The sequence below is a fragment of the Myripristis murdjan genome, chromosome 12 (genome assembly GCF_902150065.1).
Source record: "Myripristis murdjan chromosome 12, fMyrMur1.1, whole genome shotgun sequence".
NCBI classification, from domain to species: domain Eukaryota; kingdom Metazoa; phylum Chordata; class Actinopteri; order Holocentriformes; family Holocentridae; genus Myripristis; species Myripristis murdjan.
In genome coordinates this window covers 17,818,465-17,842,901 of record NC_043991.1, presented here as the reverse complement: position 1 = coordinate 17,842,901, position 24,437 = coordinate 17,818,465, and the positions used below count along the sequence as shown (strand labels likewise).

Below are 24,437 nucleotides of genomic sequence, written 5' to 3'. Positions count from 1 at the left end.
CTTCACTATTTTTTTCTTTTTGTCTTTTTCGGCAGCTTTATTTCACCACACAAAATAATTGGTGGGTCTGGAGATTAAAAAAGTACCTCTACATGGGGGTCCTAGCTTGGAAAGGATTGAGAACCTCTGCTTTAAGTGACAAAGACAGAAATGAAGAGAAAAAAAGCCCCTTTCACACATGCACTGGACACCGTAAGTTATACCAATAACAAGAGGAGCTGTATGTGTGAATACAAATCTCACAAATCAGTTGCTCGGCACTTTATCCTCCCAGCTCTCTTACACTAAGAGTGCAAAATGTGCGGCTGAGCCCATGTGTGAAGAGAGCAGGCACAGGTCTGCAGCAGGCACAGCAAGCAAGTGGGTATGTGTCCTGCCTCTTGCACACTTTACCCTCGTACATTTCGGTAAAGTTGGAAATATATTCACAGATTCCAACATCCCAGACCAATGACGCATAAGCGAAATATTCTTAAAACATAAACAACACCTCTGTCCCACTGTAGTAAGGTATACAATGAGCTACGACAAGCTACAACCTCTTTTACACCAAAATGAGCCATCCTCTGAGCAGGACAATTAGCACTGGTCTCTATTTAGGGTGCAGCTGTGAGTGTGCAGGGCCCGCCTAAAAAGTGCAACGCTGAAAACAGATACTCCAAAAATATTCAATAAATTCACTCTTAAACAGCGCCGTGTCCCAAAAATCCCAGGTGCCTCCCCTCGCCTAAACCAGACGAAGTCGTTCCTGTTGGTGTGAACACGTCTGACACAGACAATCTCCTGTTGTGTGCTCCAGGCGTGAAAGCGCAACTCTGTCTAATGCCTGGGCCTGACTCTCTGCACAGTGTGGACTTCATGTGTGAAATTGGCTATACTGGGAAAGACACAGAAATATAACAGCTTTCAGATATATATTTTGTGTTGCTATGGAGAGTGATTTATTTTACCGCAGTGCATGCCCTCAGAAACGCTGCTGTAATTAGCAGCCATCACATGGTGTTGGGTCCCAGTCAGACAATCATTTTACATGTCAGCATTAATCACGGTATTGACCACCAGTTCACCTCCCAGTACTGCTGGTTCCCAGTATGCTGCCAAACTCAAGCAGAAGTACACAAGGCATGGGGGTGGGAGCTGTATCTAAATTGGCTTTTCAAACAAGGCTGTCAGTATGTAAGTTATTGGCAAGCTCACTCGCTACATCTGTCTGCAGTGACAGACTCAGGCTGTTTGAAGATTAGGGGGCGAAAAGAGCACCTGCTGCATGACAAGCGGTCCCATCAGTGCGCAGAAAGCTATGATGCATCATGTATGATGAAATAGTCTTAATCTGGAACAAATAACAGTATTTGTATCATAATAACTGAACATAATTGTACTGTATATAATGTTGTGTTAGAACAGTATTACAAAAGAGCACAGCGCTACCAGTGGCGTTCTTGCCTTGAATGGAATTAATCCACCTCAGCATCACACAAACAAGATAGATTGTTCTTCAATTTAAAATGATAGTTCAGCTTTATTATTATTATTATTATTATTATTATTATTATTCCCATTTTAAAACCCAAATATAAAAACTAGGCAATGCCTTCAAATGTTACCGGCACTTTTTAATGAGCGTTCTTGACTTAGTTACTGATACATATGCATATGCACCAAACTCCCAGTGACAATCTAAACTAAGGCTCTGCAAGACAGGCCAGTACATAGCTTGCAGTGAGAGGACTTGCAGCCATACATCCCTTTATCTTGATCTCCAGCCTTCCTGCTGCAGCTTTGGAGCCATCCTGTCAAAGACAAGCTGCCTCTGGCCGTGTTTCTCAGCTCCTTATGAATCTGTTTAAGTTTTCTCTCTCTCCTTGACATCTTAAACCACAGGGGAGCTCAATACTAAAGCCTCTCTAAAATGAAGTGAAAAAGCAATTGACACCGAACCTAAAGTCCTATAGGCTTTTGTGCAAATTACTCTAAAATAATTGCCTTAGGGAAGGATTTTTGCATTTTACTTGATTTCCAAATGGAGGTTATCACAGAATCAGTTAGGCAAGGTACCTGTTCAGTAAGCTTGCTCCTTAGATAAGCATCTAGGCTAAAAATGTGGTAGAGTTGTCTATAAATGCACTTGCAGTGTGTTGTCATTGGTAATTCAGAACTGGTAAAAGTTTACAACTTGAAGAAGGTCTGCTGTATTGCCTCCCTCCCAGATCCCACATTGTAGCAGGATGCCAGGGTTACAGCTCAGACTGTGTGAGCCCTCTGATATCTGAACATTGAAAAGAGGCAGTGGCTAACACCAAAAACCTGTACAGGTGGAATGGATGTGAGTTTTAACAACTAACCTAAAGGCTACTTTGAAAAATAAAACTGGGACAGTGCAGATTACAGCAGAGATTACATCAAAATTTGGTGGCAGCCCTAGCCTGCTGTCATAGCCTCACTTTGGAAAAGCCTGCCCTACAGGACACCTTGAATGAGAGACTATCAAGCGCTGCATCTCTTTTTTTCCAGTGGTATTTTTTCTCCCCATTGCAAGTACACCTCATGGTGTAAGAAGGGCATCTAAGAGGGCACCTCAGGAGTTTTCTTCATCAGAAAGACACCTTGGGAACCTCACATTTATCCCATTGTAAGGTCTCCTGTCCTACAGCAGCACATCACATTTTCTCCACTGGAGGCTTATCCATTAAGAAACTTTCCACATTCTCACCCATGTAGGAACTCCCTTTACTGCACTGCATCACATTTTATCCACTGGAGGGGCACTAGAGGAGCACCTCATTTTCTTACAATTTATCATTATTATTTATTTATTGCATGAAGGGACACCCTAGATGGCATTTGATCTTTTTTTCCCCATGTGAAGGGCAGACAATGGGGCACTTCCTCTCCTCTCCTCTCCCCCCTCTGGAGTCCGCCAGTGTCTGTCTAAGACCATGATGGAGGCCTCCTGAGAGCTGCAGCAGCAGATGGATTGCAGGCTGGACATAAGGCTGTCGCTGGCAGGCTTTTGCAGACTGACGACTGGGAGAACACAGCCAGGGGCAAGGTAATGTCCATGACCAGACTATATACAAGGACCAGGTGCCAGCATCAGAGTCCTTCTGAGAAAATATGCCATTCCCTTAAGATTATGTTAAAAAAAAAAAAAAAAAAAAAAAAATCCTTAGGCATCACCCCAGAGCTTGAGGGTGTGAAACAGGTCAGTGCAATACTGCCTCTCTGGTGTGGTAATGTCAGAAGAAACTGTCAGAGCCCAAGATGCGAAAAGCTCATGTCATTAAAAAAAAGAAACTTGACATAACATATACAATGATTGTAAGGTCAAAGTTATTTTTATTGCTGTCAGTAAATAAAGTTTTGCTAGTTTTGTAACTGGGTAGCATACACTTGTGTTTCCCAGAGAAGCAGTGACATGATCTTGGTGTGTAATCAGTTTCCAAGGGCAGCTAATGATGCAAAGTTGATTTGCCATTTGCTTGCGTTGTTTGGAATTACTAATCAATTTTTTGCTTTTGGTGTTAGTGGCCTGTTAATTTCCCCTCCATGCAAAATTACCATCAGCTAATTAGCTCTGTGCATGTGTGTACGTGTATGTGTGAGTGTGTGCATACGAGCATGCTTAAGTCGCTGTGCATATATGCAAATGCATGTGTTCGGAGAGTGTGTGTGTCGCACCCTGTCTGACGGCCATCTCAGCAACGCATGCACGAGGGAGATAACCACAATCAGCTCACTGACTTGAGAACAGGACCCAGGCTGTGCTGTTGATTGAATCCTGGCCTCTGGCTGGAATCTGGCTTCCTGTTCTGTCACTGCATATAGATTGAATTACCTGTCATTGTGAGAAACCCTGTTACACTCACTAATGCCTCTGTGGCATGGTGAATACAATTTAAACTATAGCCCTAGTTGTTAAAGGGATGGTAAACCCAGTTAAAAACAGAGATGTTCTTGTTTAGTATTCCTGAGCACTGTCTTCATCATCCACTGAGATGTGCTCTTGAAAGTCAATAACTGTATTAACACAGAGTTTTAGGGACTGCATTTTCTACAGTAATACATTCCAGCAGGGCTGTGTAAGGAAAATCACTAGGCTACTGGCTGTCCCAAAAGTCACTAGAAGTCACTAGTTGGCGGCATCATCTAATTTGTATACCAGGCTAATCTGTATGATTAACAATATATTATTAACTTAAAATCATAATTTGTGAACAGCTATAACGAATATTACACTGTGTATGTGCTATGCGTTTGTGCCTCTGTGGCTCTGGCAGTGTGAATGAGCAGCTGTTCTCTGGAAAGTGGCCATCCTAATGACACTGACCCACATAGGTGCTGTGGGATAGAGTGTGGATACCAGAACCAGGCCCGTTGGGACCAGTCGGGACCCATCAGACAAAATTTTTAAAATTAAGTTCGAGTTCAGGTTGGGTTTGGTCACATCGCCATTATTTAAGCAAAAATGGTGGAGCTACTGTCGGTTCTCTGCAACTTCCTGTGTAATCCTGGAGTTGACGTGACGACACTGAAGGCACCCTGCAGGCCATTTCAGGCAGTAAATGCAATCTAGTGATGGGGCACAAGCAAAATCTCGGGCTCAGGTTGGGTTTGGACACACAAAAAAAAGAATGCCCATCGGGTTTGGCTCAGGCTCAGTTACTAAGTTCCTGTCTCGGGTTGGGATTGAACAAAAATATGCAGCCTGATCCATACTCTGGGACTGGGGAAGGAGACTCATGCTGGTCCCCTAACAGAAAACAGGTGTGGAATAGCGTGGAATGCACTGTTGCGTTAATGTGTGAACACACATCTTCCCAAAGATCAGAGAAAGTCACTAGATTTGTCAGTAGTTGCGTTTGAAGAATACAGTCACCGGAGGGGGCTGAAAACTTCTAGCAACTTTTCTCTTCTAGCAAGTTTTCACTTTGGCAACACTGACAGGTACCCCTGAAGAGTAAATCAAACAGAGATGGGAGAAATAAAAACTGAGATTGTGCACTGATTGGATTTCGTACACTCTTACATGTGAAGGTAACTTTGCAATCCCCAGCAAAATTGCCCATTTGAGTCAGAATAAAAACAGCTGACAGACCTCTCTCTGCATAGATGGACTTTAGACACTCACAGTTTCATAATTTCTGTACCCAGAATTGACAATAAAACCTTTTTTCACAAAAATTGCACATTTGAGTTCACCATCCCTTTAAGAGTTTTGCACACTTGCTGTTTATCCAGTTCTCACCGCAGATGACTGATTGTGAAGCCTGTTTCACAGATTTGAACAGATGACGTTATTTGTTTAGCGATGCAAAACTCCCTGGTGTCCCATTCATTAATTAATTACTGAATAATAATGTCTCTTTGGTTTCGCTTTTGATGGTATAATAGTTTCAAGATGAGAGGAGAATCAGAGGGGATAGCACAAAGTTGCTAGAGTGATAAAAGATGACAGTGGGTTTATCAAATGATGTCGCCGCGTGACACGGAACAGATCAGAAACACTGACAGATCTGGCTGCCAGGCATTCATCCTCTGCACTGGCACAAAGGGTTGGAAGGACTTTGTGCACACTGGATCAGAACTGGAGCCTGATTTCCCACATGGGGTCTAGTTTGTCCAAATATGCGTGTCCTTCTCCAGCATCAACCCTGGCCATCCTCTCAACCCTGATCCCTCCAAACCTCAATTAGGGAGACTTACTGTACCGGCAGATCTTGTTCCAAGGGATACTGTAAAACTCTGCTAGACTGCTTTGTTTCGGTCATGCATACGGCTTCATCACTGATACCAGAGAGTAAGATGATAGGGCATTGGAGATGCCGCTGAAATCCCTTAGGTTTGACATGACAAGTACACAGAGATAAGATTTGCCACCAGCTGCTCAAGTCCCTACCTCCAGGGCTGCTGGAGGGGTTGCACTGCGCTGAGTGGTTTGCACAGCATCCGACGTTTGACGTTGTGCACAACCACACAGAGGGATTCAGTTTGCCTGGCAAACACGCCAAGCCTGAACTGAAGAGGGATTTGCTGGGCTTGCGCATGGGTGACTCACTTTGCATACATTAGCATTAGTTTGATTTATAAAAAGAATAAAGAACAAACAGATGAACTGTGGAAATGTATTACTCCATTACCTAATAGTTAAATTTGCAGGCAAAACTGGAGATTTACTTGCAGGCTGCATAAAAAGGTGATGTTGCCTGTGAACAGAGAATGTATGGATCGACTGTGCCCTGTTTTCATCCTCTTCTGTCTCCCCTCGTGGCAGAATTGCAAACGGGAAGTGCAGTTTCCCCATTCCCGTTTCCTTGGTTACCTGTGATGTTACCCAGAGTTGCTATTTGTGAAACTCGTGGAGTGACACACAGACACACTCACAGAAGCGTGAAGAAGCGTTTCACCAGGCTGACATGTAATGCAGTGCGCTAATTGTGTGAAAGCAGTCCTCTGAATACCTGGCACACAAGCTGGATTACCAAGCCTCCCCACCCCATGTGGGAGTAAAACACACAAAACGCTTTTAAATGTCTCTGGCTCAGTAAGCTCACTGCGATAACTTAAAAATGAATAGTTTTGACATCATGCCGAGTATTATTGGACCGTTCATGATAAGCTTAAACAGTGATGTGAAATCTGTTTGCACTTGCATTAAGGCGTCCATTAGTGTGTGCAAGTGTGCGCAGACGTTCTGTTATGCTCTATGTGTCAAAGGTGTGTGTGCGCACATGTGTGAGAGGGAGGGAGTGTGAACGATTGAGTGAGCGAGTAATCGCCCTCTTGATTGTTTGTTCTCACACTCTTCGCACACCAACACATCCACACACGCGCACACACACACACACACACACACACACACACACACACACATTCAGGATTTACAGCGCCTCATCTAATGACCCAACACTGTTAACTCTGTGGTCTGTGCTACTTAACACAGCTCGGTGTTGTTTGCTGAGGCTTTGACAAGGTCTTTGCCAGAGTGGATTTGTAAATCAGCTGTATGACTTTCAGAGTTCATTTTTTCTCAGTGACAAGTGATAGACGCATATTGACCCTTTGAAACCTGAGCGAATGTATTGCACAGTAGACCATTAGCAAATTGGCAAAATAAAGGCTATAAAATTAATAATAAGAAAACAAAACAAAAACAAAACAAAAAAACTGAAATTAGATGAAAAAAAGATAAAGAAAAACAAAAAATTACAAGAAACTTTGTGAAATAAATAAACACACACAATCTAGAAAATTGTGCCAAAAAAATCCCCCAAAAATAAAAATGCAAAGCAGTAAAGTGAATTTGTGAATTTTGTTCAAAAAGCTAAACGCCTTTCAAAATAAGAGCGCCCACATATGCTCCAGGGTTTCAAAGGGTTAATATGGTGCTGTCTTGATGTCTGTGATGTCCACTGAAGTTGACATAAATCATGCTGAATGTCAGATTCTTTTGTCATGTTAATGTTTAGTTTGCAGGGATTTTTCTTTTTCATATGTTATTGATGGCCAGCTATACCGAGCTGCAGAAAAATAGTATGCCTTGCCTTACGTTATGACATGATTAATCTGTGTTTACCAGTTGAGTTTTATGTTGTACAATGTAGCTTAACCTGCCGAAGACAAATGTAGCCTGTGAGAATATGTTGAACCTAATGCTCTGTAATGTGTTTGAATACAAGAGTTTAAATGCTACCCTCTTGTTGTGTAGCTTTCTTTACCGAATCACTGAAAACACGCCACGTACACACCTGCTCCTGTCCACCATCCACCTCTTTTTGTATTTTTTTTTTTTTTTTATCCCCACTGCACCTAAATAGAGGAAACACTTGTTTTACACCGGTGGGATGATTTTATTTCTCTCTTAAGGATGTTGATGCCTTCCCACCCTGTGTTTTTCATATTTCCGCTGGATTTCAAGGCGTACACTCAAAGCAGATTAGAGAGCATAGCTGATCTCTCGTCTCTGATGTATGTCATTGTGCCTCTCCACAGCTATATGATCGTGATGAACATGGACTTCTAGATGCCTTTGTTTCTTAAAAAATTTAAGGGTAGGGAGCAGAGAATGACATATCGGAGGGATTTAATTCATTTTTTCTTCACCACTGTCTCTTCACCTGCTTGCTTCTTTTCCTTAGATCTTTACTTCATCCCTCTTCCCCCATATTTTGCTTCCTCCAGCCATCATTTCTCTGTGAGGCTGACATCTGATAACCGTTCCATAATTCAGCAGGTTATTTTACTTAAAGAAAAAAAAAATCCCACTTAATATTTTATAAGGAACATAACTTTCCTACTTCTAGCTCACAGCTTTGTGCTACTTTTCCTGTCTTCATCGCACAGCCATCACCTGGAACACGCCGTACCTCTTTTTTCCAAAAACAAACCATATTTCAGTGTTGCTTTTAGCACCAGCCCAATAGGATTGATGGCTGATTTTGTGTTATTTTGTGTCCTTTCTCAGCCGTGACAAACTGTGCAAGTACCACATTCAGGTGGTTATGCCGTCTCCATAATTCTGCAGCACTTAGAAATATTAGTGGAAAATGGTGTTGCTCTAAAATCGGTGCTATTTATTCCCAAGGAGAAACATGCATCTGTGTGTAAACATTCAAGAAAAGATTTTTCCTGAAATAATGAAGTTTTTGAATAAATCAACTTGGCATAATATCCCTGTGAGGCAAGGTAAATTGTCTAGTGCTACACTGTGCTATAGAGTTAGTGGGTATATGTTATTACACCTCATTTCCTAGAATGCAATTCTTCAGTATTTAGGCATGATGATATCAGTGCATGCAGCTGTATATAAGCTGTCTCTTAATGAAGACGTCTTGCGCAATCTCAAATCTTCCTGGTTCATTAACCTGTTGGCCATTTGTTGTCCTGTCCTATGATGCTCTAATCACCACTGTGAGAGGCTGCTTGTTGTTGTTTTGCCACTGCTCTAATGTGATGAGCCCAGCAGCCTCTGCCAAGCCTGAAAATGAAGAGGATGAGGCGCGAGAGGAGAAAACACACATGTGATGGCTCTGAAGCAAGCTTACAGCTGAAATGTCAGCTTGTCTCTGGTCCTGGTTTGTTTTATCTCTAAGTGCAAGGCTAAGGGTGATCTTTTTTTTTTTTTTTTTTTGGCTATGAACCAGAGGCATCAGGCCCACTCAGCAGATCAGGCACAGCACCTCAAGGGCCTGGCCTTGTTCAATATAGGACTCCCACTCTCTAACCTATTTTTTTCTTTTTCTTTTTTTTTTTTTTTTAAAGTTAAATAAACCCTTTGAAACCTCACTTGATTTTGTCCAAAAATATGGAAAAAGGTGATCAGCAAATTATTAAGACATGACCCAAAACTTTGCAAATAATAAATAAAATAAAAATTCAAGAAAATCATTATTATAGCATAGCAAAATTATAGCAAAATAATAAAAAAAAAAATATATATATATATATATATATATATATATATATATATATATATACATATATATATATATATATAAAATGAAAATTATTTATGAGAATTAGCACAAAAAGGAAAACAATGACAAGAACATGATCAGAATTTCCAAAGAAAAGTGAAAAAAAAAAGGCCTGAAAATTGGAAAGAAAACAGTAAAAAAAAAGCTGAAAATTAGCAAAACTTTGTTTAAATACTACAAAATCTCCATAAATTCTCAAAAAAAAATGAAGAATAAAAATACATTTTGCTCAGAGGTTGAAATAAAATAAAAGCTTTGCTGCTTATGGGCTCCTGCGTCTCAAAGGGTTAAAAAATGGTGTGATCTTTTGTGCATATTGTATCGAAGACGCAATAAAACAGTTCAAAACAGAGTGCGCCAAAGTGGTCTTGTGTCAGACAGGTTGCTGATATTTTGGCCCCTCATCGATCTATTCATGGTAAAATGCACGGGCCCCCAAATGTGCTGGTACGGCCCTGCCATCAGCTGTGAATTGTCCTGGTCCAGATCCACACTGCACTCTGAGACTTGACAAGGGTGCAATCTATCAAAGATTTACATATTTATAGTAATCAGTGAGGAAATTTGTTTGGAAATGAGTTTTACCAATCAAAAACTAATTTTTTTAAAACACAACAGCGCCCCCATAAGTATCAAAGTTGTAAATACACCTACAACACAACCTACAAGATCGAGAGTTGATAAAATGCTGTAGGTACTCTGCAATTAATTTTAAGAATAATGTTGTGAATATTGTGAATGGAAAAATTCTGAATAAACCTACACACACACACACACACATACACAGGTTTGTGTGTGTAGGTGTACGATGTGATTCATGTTCATCTGAGTCCTGCGTGGAATGAGTCAGAGATCACTCAGAGGCTTATTGGAAAATTTGGTTTGCAAGCCCACTTACAGTCACAGTAAGCCTGGATTAGCTCTGTGGGCTGTCTTGACTGCAATCATTTAGCTAACAATATGGGTCTTACAGTGATGAAAATAAGGCAAAAAAAAAAAAAAAAAAAAAAATGAGGGAGAAAACTGGAAGGATATAATAACAGGAATATGAGGGACACGGGATGGTGTGTGTGTGTGTGTGTGTTGGTGGGGAGTACTAAAGCGAATTTACAAACAAATGTGGGAGGCTTTGATCATTTTCTCAACTTAATTTCAGTAATTACAAATACAGTTTGGTAATTTTTTGCTCATTTTATGGCCATGTTCTTGTATTTTATTGCTTAGTACTTTTGTGGTGATTTCACTGGTAGTTCTGCTATTTTCAACTTTCGGCTAATTTTGGGGTAATTTTATAGCGATTTTCTTCTAATTTAATTATAACTATGGAATGCTTAGAGAGAAATCAATTCATGTTGCTCAGGTTTCAAACATTTTATCTGCACACAATAAAAGTGACACAAACCTTAGTATTATGTTTAAAAAAAAAAAAAAAGTCAAAAGGACACTCTCTTTAATTTTAGATAGTAAAACATGTCAAGTCCAAATTCATGTTCTTGCATCATATTGATGCTGTTAGACTGACATCTAGTGGTGACCATTATGCATGGCTGCTGCATTTACATGCCAAACACAAATCCCCTGCCACTGATCCCACTCTGTAATTACACTCACAGAAAGCAGCCAATATGGTTTCCTTCTTAATTAAGTCCCATCGCCAAAGGATCTTCACTGCTTAATACAAGTATTTTGTATGTTTAATCACTCTATTATTACATTGTTTTTTGTAGATTGCCAACTCAATGTGCAAAACAAATTCCTCTTTTAGGCAAATACATATAAAATGCCCTCACAGATATCACACAGCAGAGGAGCTGGGAAAGATGGAAACATCATTCTACAAAACAAAGCTGAGTCTAAGCATCACACAAGTTCAGCAGAGAGATGACACCAAGGACGAGACACTCAAGCAGCAGCCATTAACTTATTTATTATATTGAATTTTACGAAAAGTAAAAGCAAACACTTGAATAAACAGTATTGTACATTTTAGTCTGTTATCCTATCTTTTTGTGGTGGTTGTTTTTGAAAAGCATTCCACTGTACACAAGGCTGATGAAGTTTACAACCTTTTTTTTTCTCTTTAAAAACACCCAAAAGCAAGATGTGGACGCTCAAGTGCAGATGCACAAGAGTAAGGCGGACACAGGTTTGGACACAACCCCTTCACTGCCATTGAGATGCAGGGAAATCATAAGACCCATACTTTTACTAGTACATAGACAGGGGAGAATGGTACAAAACAGACAATTGATCAGCCAGTTTGGTTTTCTGTTTTACCATCCAGACTCCAGAGCCTGGCCTCTATACCTGGTCACTGCTGCTAACCAGAGCACAAACACCAGTCCAGGGAATAATAATAATTATAATCATAATGATAAACAAACGTCTGTGGCTGACTGTGGGTATTTTTAACTCTACACAGCTAACATGCAACTGAGCAAAGCAAACCGCTTATAACAGATACCTGGGGTCAACAGAACAACCAATTCATCATATCCACTTTAGGCTGCGCTCAACAGCCATGTGTGCATCTCAATAATTGTAAACGTAGAACCCTTGTGATGGATTTCAAGGGGAGATCCTGTGCCAGTTTCAAGGCATTTCCAATACTTCATTTTAATCCCGTCAACTGAGAAAGCCCCAGCTAACAATATGGACATGCTGTACATTTGTCACATCAACATAAAAATGGGAGGTCGAGATCATGTTGAAACAATTCATTGGTAGTGATAAACAAGATAATAGGGGGTGATATCAATTCAATCAATTTAATGATTTAATTCTCTGCGTTACTTTGCGCCAAGGTGGTAGTTGTGCAGTTTAGGCCACACATAATACAGTGGTTATCTTTACCTTTTAGGTAACCCACCAAAACTAGCACTATGTATTCCTATAGCACTTAAAACCATTGTTCCATACAAGCTAATCCATCAACTGAGAAATTATAAAAACAAAAGAATGACTACAAAATGGACATCACGCAATTACCTTAAAACTGTGATGACAGTTTTAAAGAAGAAAAAAATCTATCTCTTCGGTTTGGAATGGAATTTTTTACAGTAGCAAAAAACATTCACTTTTATTGACATTTGATGATATTTGACACCATACAGGGCTTTGTAGGTGAGAGAGCAATATCAATACTTCAAAGTGGACTAGATTATATTATAGCATGGTCTGTAGTAAGAGAAGTAGCAGAGTCCACAGTGCTAACAGTTGCCCTCTGCGATGCCCTGGCAGCCCTCTGCATGTGAATGTTTGGGAGATTGAAGGGTGGCGGATGGGCGTCACCCTCGGCCAAAACCAGGTAAAAGGGGGAGGAGGAGGAGGATACAGACAGCCTAATGAAAAAGGAGGTAACATACAAAAAGTGACACACCCCAGTGTGTGTGTTTCAGAGTGGTAGGATAAAAGGAGTAGGCCAACAGAAGAAGAAGAAGCAGGTGGTTTTATAGGGGATAATTTATAGGTACCCGGAGATGATTGGTGCAGGTAGCTAGGTAATATGGGAGTCTCCAACAGCATGGTAGGGGAGATTTGAGGGCAGTTCTGGGGGCAATTGCAGGGCACCTGCCCCTATTAGAAGGTCTTCCTGTGGATGGCACGTGCTCTGTCTTCCTCATATTCCCTCTTAGACACCCACATCTTTTTAAAGGTATCCAGTGACGCCAGGATAGAGCCACTACAGTCGAAAAAGGCAGAGGTAGAGAGGACATAGGGATTCCCCTGAGTTTTTCTGTCAAGTGTGGCATGTCACAATATCAAAAAATGGCAGAGAGGAAGGCATACTTACCCAATCCATGTGGAATAAAGCCTCTCCTGAGGAGCAGAGATCTGGACAGGAAACAATCACAAGTCACACACACACAGAGAGCATGCCGATGTTAGAAAGAGCATTCACAACAAGCTGAGAGCCATGAGATATCGACCTAACAGCAGGGAGAAACTGTCAGCCCCGCCAAATCAACATAAACACCACCACAATCTAGGCCTACCTTGATCTTCACGTCTTTGGGTGCAAGCTTCTTGACTTCAGTTAGTAGTCTTTCCCCAAAGCCTGAGACAAACAAAACAGTTAATGAGAGTCTGTTTGTGAGAGTGAAACTGTCAATGTCAGTCACACAAATGCTTTTATCACACCAACCTTTGATCAGCGTAGATCCACCGCACAGCACTATGGTGGAAAATAGTGTGCGTCGCAGGTCCATGTCAGACTTCTGGATAGCATAGGCCAGGACCTCGTGGATGCCTGAACTTTCATCTCCTATCAGGTCGGGCCTGAACAGTATCTCAGGAGCGCGAAACCTAGCTGGACCAATCTGGCACAGAGGAGGAATAAGGTTTCACGATATGGAGCCAAAATGGAGTGGATGTTTTCAGAGAGTAAATTAAGGCTGTGTCTCGGTGAGTTAAAAAGGAATTATCTTGTCAAGTGTAATTTTTTTGATGGTGCCCATGTTTGAGACCTATTTCAGACACTGTACACAGTTATACTCACATTTAATGTGCTACCATCAGGGAGTACATATTGAGCCTTCTCTGGTTCTAAAGTTTCATCCTTTTGTGGATTGAGAGATAGGTAGCAGGCCCTCTGCAGAGTGGGACATAGATAAACCCAAATGATTAGACATTAGACATGTATAGAAAAGTTATCCATTTCTAAAATGTATCCTCACAATGCACATCCACCTATTTCATACCTCTTTGATGGTGCGTACAACCTCAAACTCTGCAGAAGTGTTGAAGTTGTAGCCCTCCTTGCGTAGCAGTAGACGGAGGTATCGGGAGACATCTCTTCCGGCGATGTCCACACGCATAATGGAGTGGGGGATGGCAAAGCCCTCATATATGGGAACAACATGGGTTACACCATCACCGGCATCCATCACAACGCCAGTGGTACGGCCTGTGGCATACCTGCAGGAAGACAGAGTAGAATCACCTTCACATACCTGTACACAACAGCCTACACTCTAAGTATCCTCTTTATTCATGTATCTGCTTGTCTTGAGAACATGAACATGACGTCTTAAAGGATCCAACAAGGTTCTGGAAATATTCAACGGGAATCTCAGACTAAGCTGACTCAACCTTGTCACACATGTTTGCTTTTTCAGATTTCTAAGCAGCACACTGATAACGCTACCACCCTGTTCGACCTCATCCCAAAGTAGCTCTACTGGGTTGAGATCTGGGGACTTAATACATTTCACTTGCTGAAGCCAAAAGTCCAGATTTCCACAGACTTGTGGACTCTAACACAGACTCATGAGAAGTCCAAGAGGTGTTAGGGCTATCCTTTGCCTTAATTCTTCTAGACCAAAAGAGCTCTCATATGGCTTTTGGGGGGCTCTTTCAGAAAATCCACAAATCTGCAGAGTTTGCCAGTGAGATTTCCCAGAGCTCACTGCATTATCAATATGATATAAAAGGCATCAGGTGACACAGCCCCACTGCATTAAGACATTTTGAAAATGATCCATGAAAAAGTTCTAACTGGTCAACAACAATGTTGCTCCATTAGTACTAAAGCACAACAACATGCCAGGAAAACACTCCCTAAAACATCAACCACCCCAGCTTGTATTGTTGACACCAGGCAAGATGGATCCGTGGATTCATGTTGTTTACACCAAATTCTGGCACAGACACCAAGACTTGTCAGGCCAATATTTTTCCACTTTTCAGTTACGCAGTTGTGATAATTGTGTATCTGCTGCAACTTCATTTTGTTCTCGGCGATAAGAGTTTATCTCAGCTTAGTCTTCTCCTGCTGCTGCCCATCCAGTTCAGTTTGACACGCTGTGTGTCAAACATCACTGATGTCCTGAGGTGTTACTTCCTGTCAACTTGAACAAGTATTGCCATTCTGCTCTGGCTTTTCTTATCAGTGTTTGAGATGACAATGTTTTTTTGGTTTTTGGCATCATTCTGAGAATACACTGTAGTGCCCAAATCCTAGCAGAACACCCATTTCTGGAAACGCTGGAACTGGCGCATCTTACACCAACCATCATATTCATTTTTCCGGGGGGGTTGGGTGGGTAGGTAGGGAGGGAGGTTTGCTGGTATTTGGACCATGTCTGCACACTGTACACTTATACTTGAATTATACATGATGTTTGGAGGACTGAATTGTTGGCATTAACAGGGGGTAGTGCCTGATGCTGTAATATGGATATTGGGTGAATACTAGAAAGTGTCATACACATAAACAGCCATGTATCCATAAAAGTAGCTAGGTCACAGACAGAGCATGGTGTACTTACAAGCTAAGAACAGCTTGCATGGAGATGAAGAGAGCAGGAACATTAAAAGTCTCAAAAAACACCTCTGCAGCCTTCTCCCTGTTTGTGCTGGGGTTGAGAGGAGCCTCAGTCAGCAGTACAGGATGCTACAAAGGACGGGAAATACGCAGAGCAAGATTATTGACATTTGAACATTAGATCTGCAGAATATGCAACCTTATTAGTCTAGTGTAGAAAATAAGAGAAGCACTCACTTCCTCAGAGAAAGTCTGCAACTGCTCCTTAGAGTAGACATACTGCCAGATCCTCTCCATATCATTCCAGTCCTTCACTATCCCATGCTCCATAGGATATCGAACTGACAATAAACCCCTGTGCTCCTATTCAACAGAGAGAGAACAGACAGAGAGAAGAGAAATTGATCAAATCAGACATTTAAAAAAGCAAGTAAACCTCCTAAATTACTCCACAATGATATGATTTTAAATGAAAAACATTAACAAATCAATTTGTTCTTTGTTAGCACTTAAAGCTAAAATGCATAGTTAAAACTTGAATTACAACAGTACTACTGTGTGTTTTCCCCTTGTGAATAAGGTTCAATAATAGTGCTACTATGATGATACACTATTTAGCAACCAGTGTAGAAATCAACAGTCACATGCTTCACAATGGCAGCGCTATTTGATGTAGGCTACAGTAGCCCCTGTGATACACGTAGATCTACTTTCTCCTTATAAAAATGACCCATCAAAACAAATCGGGCAACATTAGTTCTAAAAAATGCAACCACAAATTAAAAGTCAACAATGGCCATCATGAACGGTTGACCAAATAATTGATTAATCATGCATGTCTCCACTTTGTCTACTAAGTTATCATGCTATGAATGATGGAATGTGGCTTATTTAAAATTATTGTAATGACAGCACTTCTTACTTCATTTTAGTAATTTTTTTCTCCTAACCCAGAAAGATTAAGTGCAGTAATGAATGAACACAGAAAGTTCAAGGTCAGAGGAATGATTTTTTTTTTTTTTTAAATAACATTACAACCTATTTTTATGCATTAAAAGTGCAACGTATTTAACATCCTGTCCTTGTGATCACCTTGAATCCTTGAATATACAATGTAAACAAAAGCTTATGCAAATAAAAAGTGCAGTGCCTCCTGTGCCCTCCGACTGAAAAAAACTGGACCAATATGCCATCCTGTGTGCTGCGTCAGTTTAGGGGTTTTTGGTGCATAGCACCAGGCCTGAAAGATAATCTAGGTGACACACTGACACTGCATTGTGATTACAGTGCAAATCTGTGAAAGGTTTTATAGTGCAAGTCTGTTGCTCATAGCCTATAGCAAACACAACTTATCCCTATTCTGACAAATTCTTCCTCAGGGGGATACAGGGCGCTCTCACTGCCTCTTCTGTCCACAAACAAGTGTCACTTCTCAGATCTCAGAAATGTAAGTCCAAAATAATCAGATGACACTGAAGTCAGGAAGGAAAAAAATTGCAGACAAATGTTTTGTCTGACCAGTCAGCTCACGCCTGATGTTTAGAAGTCTGTGAGTCTCCACAACAAGAGATGGATTTCCTCCATAGGAGGGGCTTTTATCAGAAGTCAACACACTGAAGCAACAGGTCAGAAGCCAACATAAAACAATATATTGACAATTGTGCTATATACTATACTTAAATGTCAAACAGTGCACTTGTTGTAAATGTTCTTACATTAGAAAATATAAGTTAGGAAAGGGTGCAAGTGAGGTAAGAAATGTTTGTGACTTTTGAGCATATTGGGAATTATTTAGTTACTTTTAACAGGCACCTGTAATAGACAACATATTTGTCTTATAATTGACTATAGTTTGGGATTTTTGGTTTATCAGAAAGAGTCTAAGTACGTCACTGAGCTTAGACAAAATTAATTCACACTAACAGCAACAGTTAAGCACAGATGAGGTAGTGTTGTGGTTTGGGCGTGTGAGTGGACTCCTGAACGAAAGGAGCTACATGTTATTCTTCAGCAGCCTCAAAGACCCTCTGGTTTAAGACTTGCTGGGCAGCTCTTTGGGATGCAGCAGGATAATGACCCAAAGCATGAGTCCAAGCTCTGTCAAAACTATTTAAAGAATGAAAGAAAGATGAAGGAAAGTTAAAAGTCATCACTGTCCTTTAACACACTGAGTTGATTTGGGATGAACTGGATTAAAGCTTGACAACCAACTTGTGCAGATCATTCACTCCAGCACTGTGGGAGTGAACTTTCAGATAAATACAGTTTTTACTTACTTAATTAGAGTGCCCAAAGTTTGTTGAACTTAAACAACTACAAAGGGTAGACTGTATGACTTAGGCTGATTCTAATTAGATGGGTGGTTTTGTCAGTAATTAAGTGCATTTTCCCTATTCCCTCCTATAAGTGTTTTTGTCTAGCAGTGCATATAGGACAATTTTAAGCTTTTACATGACACGACAACATTTTTGCAGTTCTTGACGCAACAAAAGCATGTAAAGAATTTTGTTCTAGCCAGATGAGCGGTGATGCAGCGGGGTGCAGACAAAACAGTGAGGCAGGCAGTCGCAGCAGGTAAACAATGAGGAACAAAGTGCTAAATCAGTGACTGAGGTGGAATCAAAACTGTACAAGGAACACGTGAATTGAGAGAGCTTGCATTTGCATCTATTAATAATAAAATGTTTTATGATGTAACAACATAATAAATTTGTTGTAAAGGACTTACTTTCTGTGCTTTAGGAGTTTGTTTTAGTCAAAATTAACTATGATGACAGATTTTCATAAGGAAACAGGGTCTAGGTAAGTGAATGGTTGGAAATGTCCTTCAAGTATTTGTGCAGTTTGAATCTGCCTAACTTGTGTCTTATCTTAGGAACTTGCATGACAGTCAGCTCTGCTCAGCCCATAAAGAGACTGGCCAAACTGAAAAAAAACATGCTGTGAATGTTATTTATCTCATGAATGCTATGTTGGTATTTAGATCAATGACACGTATGTTGCAGTTTCTGACTTTACTGACTAGACTGATAATTTAACTAGGAACACAGGTGACTAGTCAGTGTTATATACTGTTCACAGCTGATGTCCACTGCTCTCTAGGCTGCGTTTTAAACTGAATAAAGACTACAGCACTGAATCACTTTTAAAATGTCACTGGTGAGTCACTCTAAGCCGAGCAATACTCGAGTAAATGAAAGCTAAAGCTAAAAGAAATATGACGTGGAACTACTTTGTTTCATGATCACCAAGCAGCAGCTCCCCTCTTCACTGTATGTTTGTTTGTTTACACGCCTGGTAGGTGAAACCGCTGTGTAGTGATATAGGAACAAAGTAGTTCCACCAGTTAGCAAGCAAGATAATGAATAGGCTATACTGATAATGAATCCCAAACAAATATGTGTTGTTGAGTATTCTTCACATCATTTTTTTCAGCTTAGTGTTGCCGCTCAAACTTGTGTTGTTTGTTAGACAACATGCTGAATTCATTTTGGAGAAAAACAGTCCCGGTGAAGTTTGCGTTCACAAGACAGGAAGGGAGCTGGCCAGTCAAACATGGAGGAAGTATTGTAGTCGTATTAAGTAGCAAATACCAAGGGACAGGTAAGAAGCAAAACTACCTCTTGAAATGTTTACTTACCTCAATGAACCTAAATGATATGAAACTCATATGCCATGCCTAACCAGCTTTAAAAATTGTTAACTGCAATGTTTTCCACATATAAACTATACTTGAGCAGCCTGCCCAACATATTTTCACACATTTTAATGATCTTATGCATTTTATTTATCCTTCTGAGAATCAACAACATTTATCAGTTTCAATAAACCAACCTAGCTTGTTTCCAACTTGGCTGTAACCTGTAATCTAGACACACTTAAACAACTCTGACTGAGGCCTATTTCAACCCAAATCCCTTTAGTACTAATTTAGCCTAAAAACAAAGTAAAAGAAGGCAGTTACTCTCCCAAATGGTTTCTTTATGCATTACAGAACTACTTTCTTTCAGGAGGTTGCATTTGCAGAAATAATTTTGTAATACGAATAACAGCATCTGAGTGAATAATTGCTAACTTCCACTTGATAACTTTAGAAGAGTAATCCAACTCAATTTTGAGCTCTTATTCTTTGAGATACTGCTTTTTGTATTTTATATATATGGGAAACAATGAACCACATGTTTGAAAATGCACACTTCCCTCATACAAAAATTTGAAGGCAATAGGTGACATGGTAAAAAAAAGAGTTTAAACAGAGTGGTACATTTAAGTTAAAGCTGAAATCGATTATATTTGTTAGCTATTAAATTATTATATCTATGTGTATGGTAAAGTGTGGTAACACTTAACACATTAGCCCATTTGTCATGGATGATGACCCTCTCCATACTCTTATTAAGAAACCTTTAGTATAAATCATCTTGTTGGACTGCACCTGTCCTGGCTGACAGTGCCAATAAAGTTTGTTCTACACAGAGCCATCAGACTATCCATGGTATGTTTCTAGGCAACAAGTACGTCACTGTCTTGCTGCTTTTGTCCTTCCACTTCAGGTGAAATGTCTACCAAGGGATCACTGAGCCTTTCGAATCAATTAGTTCTGGATGAAAACATGCAGATTTTCTTCAGATAATATTAAAAGGACAATGAGCTAGGTACTCAGCTTTGTCCATATGTACACTGTGTATTTGGATTGAGATTATCTACACTAGCAAGTGTCTTTGCTTTGAAGTACAGTGACTGGAAATGCAAAGACAATAGTGAAACTGAGCTGGCCATATAAAGTGGGTGAATCAGATTAATCAACCTCAGACACTACAGTGGCAATCTCAGATACAAATAAAAACAGATTAACTAGTGCTATATGGTGCAGAGTGATCGTGAAGTCTGACTTTTTTCCCGGATTTGGTTTTGTGTTGGAAATGTATTACTATTTAGATTACACACTGTTTTGAGAAGCAAAACTTTTTATTTTTGTGATCCCACCAAACTAGGCTGAAGTAGCTTTTTCAATACTTCAGGAGGCCAGAACTTTCCCCAGGGGACACCTTAAGAAAAAAAATCCCTTTTCATGCACTAAACTTCTGGGAGGATTTCACACAACTTCATGTCCAAAAGTGCAAACTATCCCTTTAAGTCACTGTGCAGCAGTAGGGCCAGACTATATGACCAAAAAAATGCTTTGATATTTTTGAGACTTTTGACAATATATATCTTGATATATGTGTGTATGAGAGAAAAGATACAAAAGCCACAGTGCAGGTGACAATTTTATGCAGCAAACACTCTTCTTTATGTCTCTCACATGTAAACAATATATTCAGTTCTCTTAGTGATCTTTACTTCTCCCACTGTCACACAAACATTTATGAGGAAAATGAATATTGGGCTTGATTTAGTTGCTGTTCTTTGCAATGAATAGCTAATGTGTGATTGGTAACTACCATTATTTTTTTAAATGGACATTCATGCTAAAATAATCCCATATACAATGATGTTAACAAAAAACAAAAAACAAAACAAAACAAAACAAAAAAAATGGAATTTTTTTTTTTTTCATTGGCAGCTGGCTTCCAAACTGCATCTCTCAGTTTATTCATGGTAACTGTCACAAACCAGATAATACAGACAGGGATGTACAGTAGCCATGTTTCCATCAACATATTTGTATGCGCATTTTGAAGTATCGCATTAGAAAAGGTTGACGGAAATGTCAAAATTCAAAAAAACTTTCTCAACTATTTGCTGTGTTTTTTGCCTTTTTCGAAAAGCATTAATGCGCTAAATGGGAGATGGAAACACTTTAGTTGCTTAGAGATGACATAGGGACCAATTCCTCTGTCAGACTCCAAACATGACAGCAGAGAAGACACTACACTGTCACTACATGTTGTGGATCAGCCCCCTGACGGAGATCACCCCTCTTCCATAAGCAATCACTAGCCTACTAATTTACCACAGAACTATCAAAGACCCACAGTAATTGTTCTGTTAAAACAGATTTTCACAGAAAAACTCAGATTTGTGAACAGCAGAACGGGTTCTGAATTAAGTGTTAGGAAGTAAACTGTCATCTTCCTCTGCCTTTATTAAACAGACCCACTGTCTTGCAGAAGCATTTCCACATTTTTCTCTGTGTCGCTCTTTCTCTCTCTAACAGACTCTCGCACTGGTGAGACTGCTGCCGCTATTTATGCCTTTTTCTGTGTTCAAGAATCTCATTCATAAAAGGAGATTTTTTTAAAAACATACAGCATTATAATTGTGCTGTTCATGGTGATGACACGTTATATCTCCAACAAAATTACGTTTAATAGATTATCAATATTCAATTTATGGCTCAGCCTTACTCTGCAGACCAGATCGTTAGTGCAAATTCCTGAATTGGGCTGAAAACGTTACAAAAATATGACTTAATAGGTTTTTTTTGGCTGTCTTCGGATGATGCCACTAGCAGATCTCAGAACAAGTCTAGTGCATAAGAAATTATCAGATATTAAACTTTAAGTTGTGGTCTGTATTTTTTTTTTTTTTTTAAATGGAGGGGGGTGTTCATCTGTGTGCTCTAGTGAATATGAAAGAGGGCAGTGTGTGGTACCTCTGCCTTAGGTCCGATGAACAAGTCTCCCTCCAGGGCTCCTGCCATCACGCGCACATGCTTGGGACGGCCTACACTGTATCACAGAGGCAAATACAGACGTTAAAACAATAAACATGACACCGACACAAATATACACTTAAGTAAAATATGACATATCTGATAATTGATACAACTTAACCAACAAGTCATTCCTGTTATGTTTGTATTGAAGGAAAACAGGGAAGAGGTCAATGAAAACTTACTAGTTGGGGAAGCAGTATTTGGGGATCTGGTCACCTGCAAAACCAGCCTTGATAACCCCCGATCCCTGAGGACAAAAAGGATAAAACAGTGTGAGTAGTGGCCCTGAGTGATGACTGAACTAAATTTGCCATGCCTCACACAGTAGGCTGTGCAGGCAAGAGTGTGTGAGAGTGGAAAGGGAGAGCGGAGTTGTCATAAGACACAGCCTGAGGCCACCAGCAGTCACCAAGCCCTACTTCATAAAACAGTATTAGCATTCACAACCCTGTATGCCAAGAGAATCACTGCCACCTATGTCCTCTCTGTCCAAAAAAAAAAAAAAAATAGCATTGTCTTGTAATGTTGCTAGCCGGTATGATCAGACAGCTAGCAAAGACGGCCAAATCTGCAAAATCACTAACTTGCTGATTCCATTCATTTTACAGTGAGGCGACACAAAGCACAAGCAGACAAGCAGATGCGAAAATGTGTGCTACAGTGAAAAAATAAAAATCGGTAATATCCTGCAGAGACAATAGCCCAAGTTAACCCCTGCATCCTTGCAACCAGCCCAGCGCTAGCTAGCTAACAAAATGTGCACACGAAAGCTTTCAGTGGTAGCAACAACACCAGTAACCTCCCTGCTAGCTTAGCCGGTCAATGGATAGTTTTAGCTAGGTTGAAACTGCACAAACAAGGAAACGCAGGGTATTGGCGGCCATACGGTGTTGCTAATGCGCTAATTTGACAACACAGCGTCTTACATTTCGCTCATTGTCAACGAGGCTGGCGGAAATTTCCTCCAGTGATGTTAGCCATAGTACAATAACTAAGCTAACAGTTAGCCGGTGCTGCTAGCCAGCGGCCTCGGTTAGGGTGTGGATGAATGACATCATCATACTTACATTATCAATCACAACCGGCTGGTTAGCTAAAATGTCATAGGACTCCATGACGGACTAACTAGGAGAGACAGGTTTCTATCAGTCTGTGCGTGTATTCGCGCCCGTTCAGCGGTATAACCATGTAAAATAATCGCCCTGTCACCCCGGACTCAGCCGTCTGGTCGCCGCTCCTTAAAGCTGGCTGAGCTGGACCGCCTCGACCACAACAACCTTATCCCCGCTGCGTCACCGTGACGGACAGCAAGGCCAACCAATCACAACGGCAGACGGAGACACACCAGCCAATCAGCTTGCTTCGGAAGAGGAACCCATGTGCTGACTGTCAAATCTTGGGCACACAAACCAGCATATTTGTTGAATTTTACTGTAATGCTGCCTCGTTTTTTTTTTTTTTCAGCACTTAACTATCATGTTACCTTCAGATGTATTAACATTTTTATCTTTTGGTGTCAATTTGACTTGAGTAATTTAAGTCTCCAGAAATTTATCATAATAAAAATTGTTTGATGTGTCAGCTGTTGACTCCCCAAATAGCCCTTTAAATAAAATATAATCCATCCATCCACCCCTCTTATACCTCAAAGTTAATGTGGGAATCATGGTTTTCCCTTCCAAATGTCACATTAATTATCACTGGTTCTCACACTAATACATGTGTGGTTATGTTAGGTGAGGGCCCTAAAGCAGAATGAAGTTTTTTACTGATGCCATGTTACAGTTACTCAGTGTCATCCAAAACAGCTAAATCAAATCTGCATAAAATGTTCGTGTCTTGTATGTTTTATACAGCAAATAAACACTGCTGCATGCAAAATGAGTCCAAGACCTTGAAAATATTTCATCATGTTGATCTCATGTTTAGCTACTTGCCTCTACTGAATAATGAAAAGTCATGAAATAGGAAGCAAAAATAACGATGTTTAATCATGTATTTAGTGATGTTAAACATTGAATGGGGTTAAATTGGC

The 24,437-nt window shown here is 40.3% G+C and overlaps 1 protein-coding gene across 1 annotated transcript; it reads right to left on the bottom strand.

Annotated features, from left to right (window-relative positions):
* Positions 1-11,378: 11,378 nt before the first annotated feature.
* Positions 11,379-23,664, bottom strand: actr1b (actin related protein 1B). The gene is made up of 11 exons (XM_030064828.1): positions 23,470-23,664; positions 22,585-22,649; positions 22,340-22,415; positions 15,979-16,104; positions 15,746-15,870; positions 14,177-14,393; positions 13,975-14,067; positions 13,621-13,795; positions 13,472-13,533; positions 13,270-13,310; positions 11,379-13,158 (listed from the first exon to the last, which is right to left on the bottom strand). The coding sequence occupies exons 1-11, from the start codon at positions 23,515-23,517 to the stop codon at positions 13,056-13,058; spliced, it is 1,131 nt and encodes a 376-aa protein (XP_029920688.1). The 5' UTR covers positions 23,518-23,664; the 3' UTR covers positions 11,379-13,055.
* Positions 23,665-24,437: the final 773 nt, after the last annotated feature.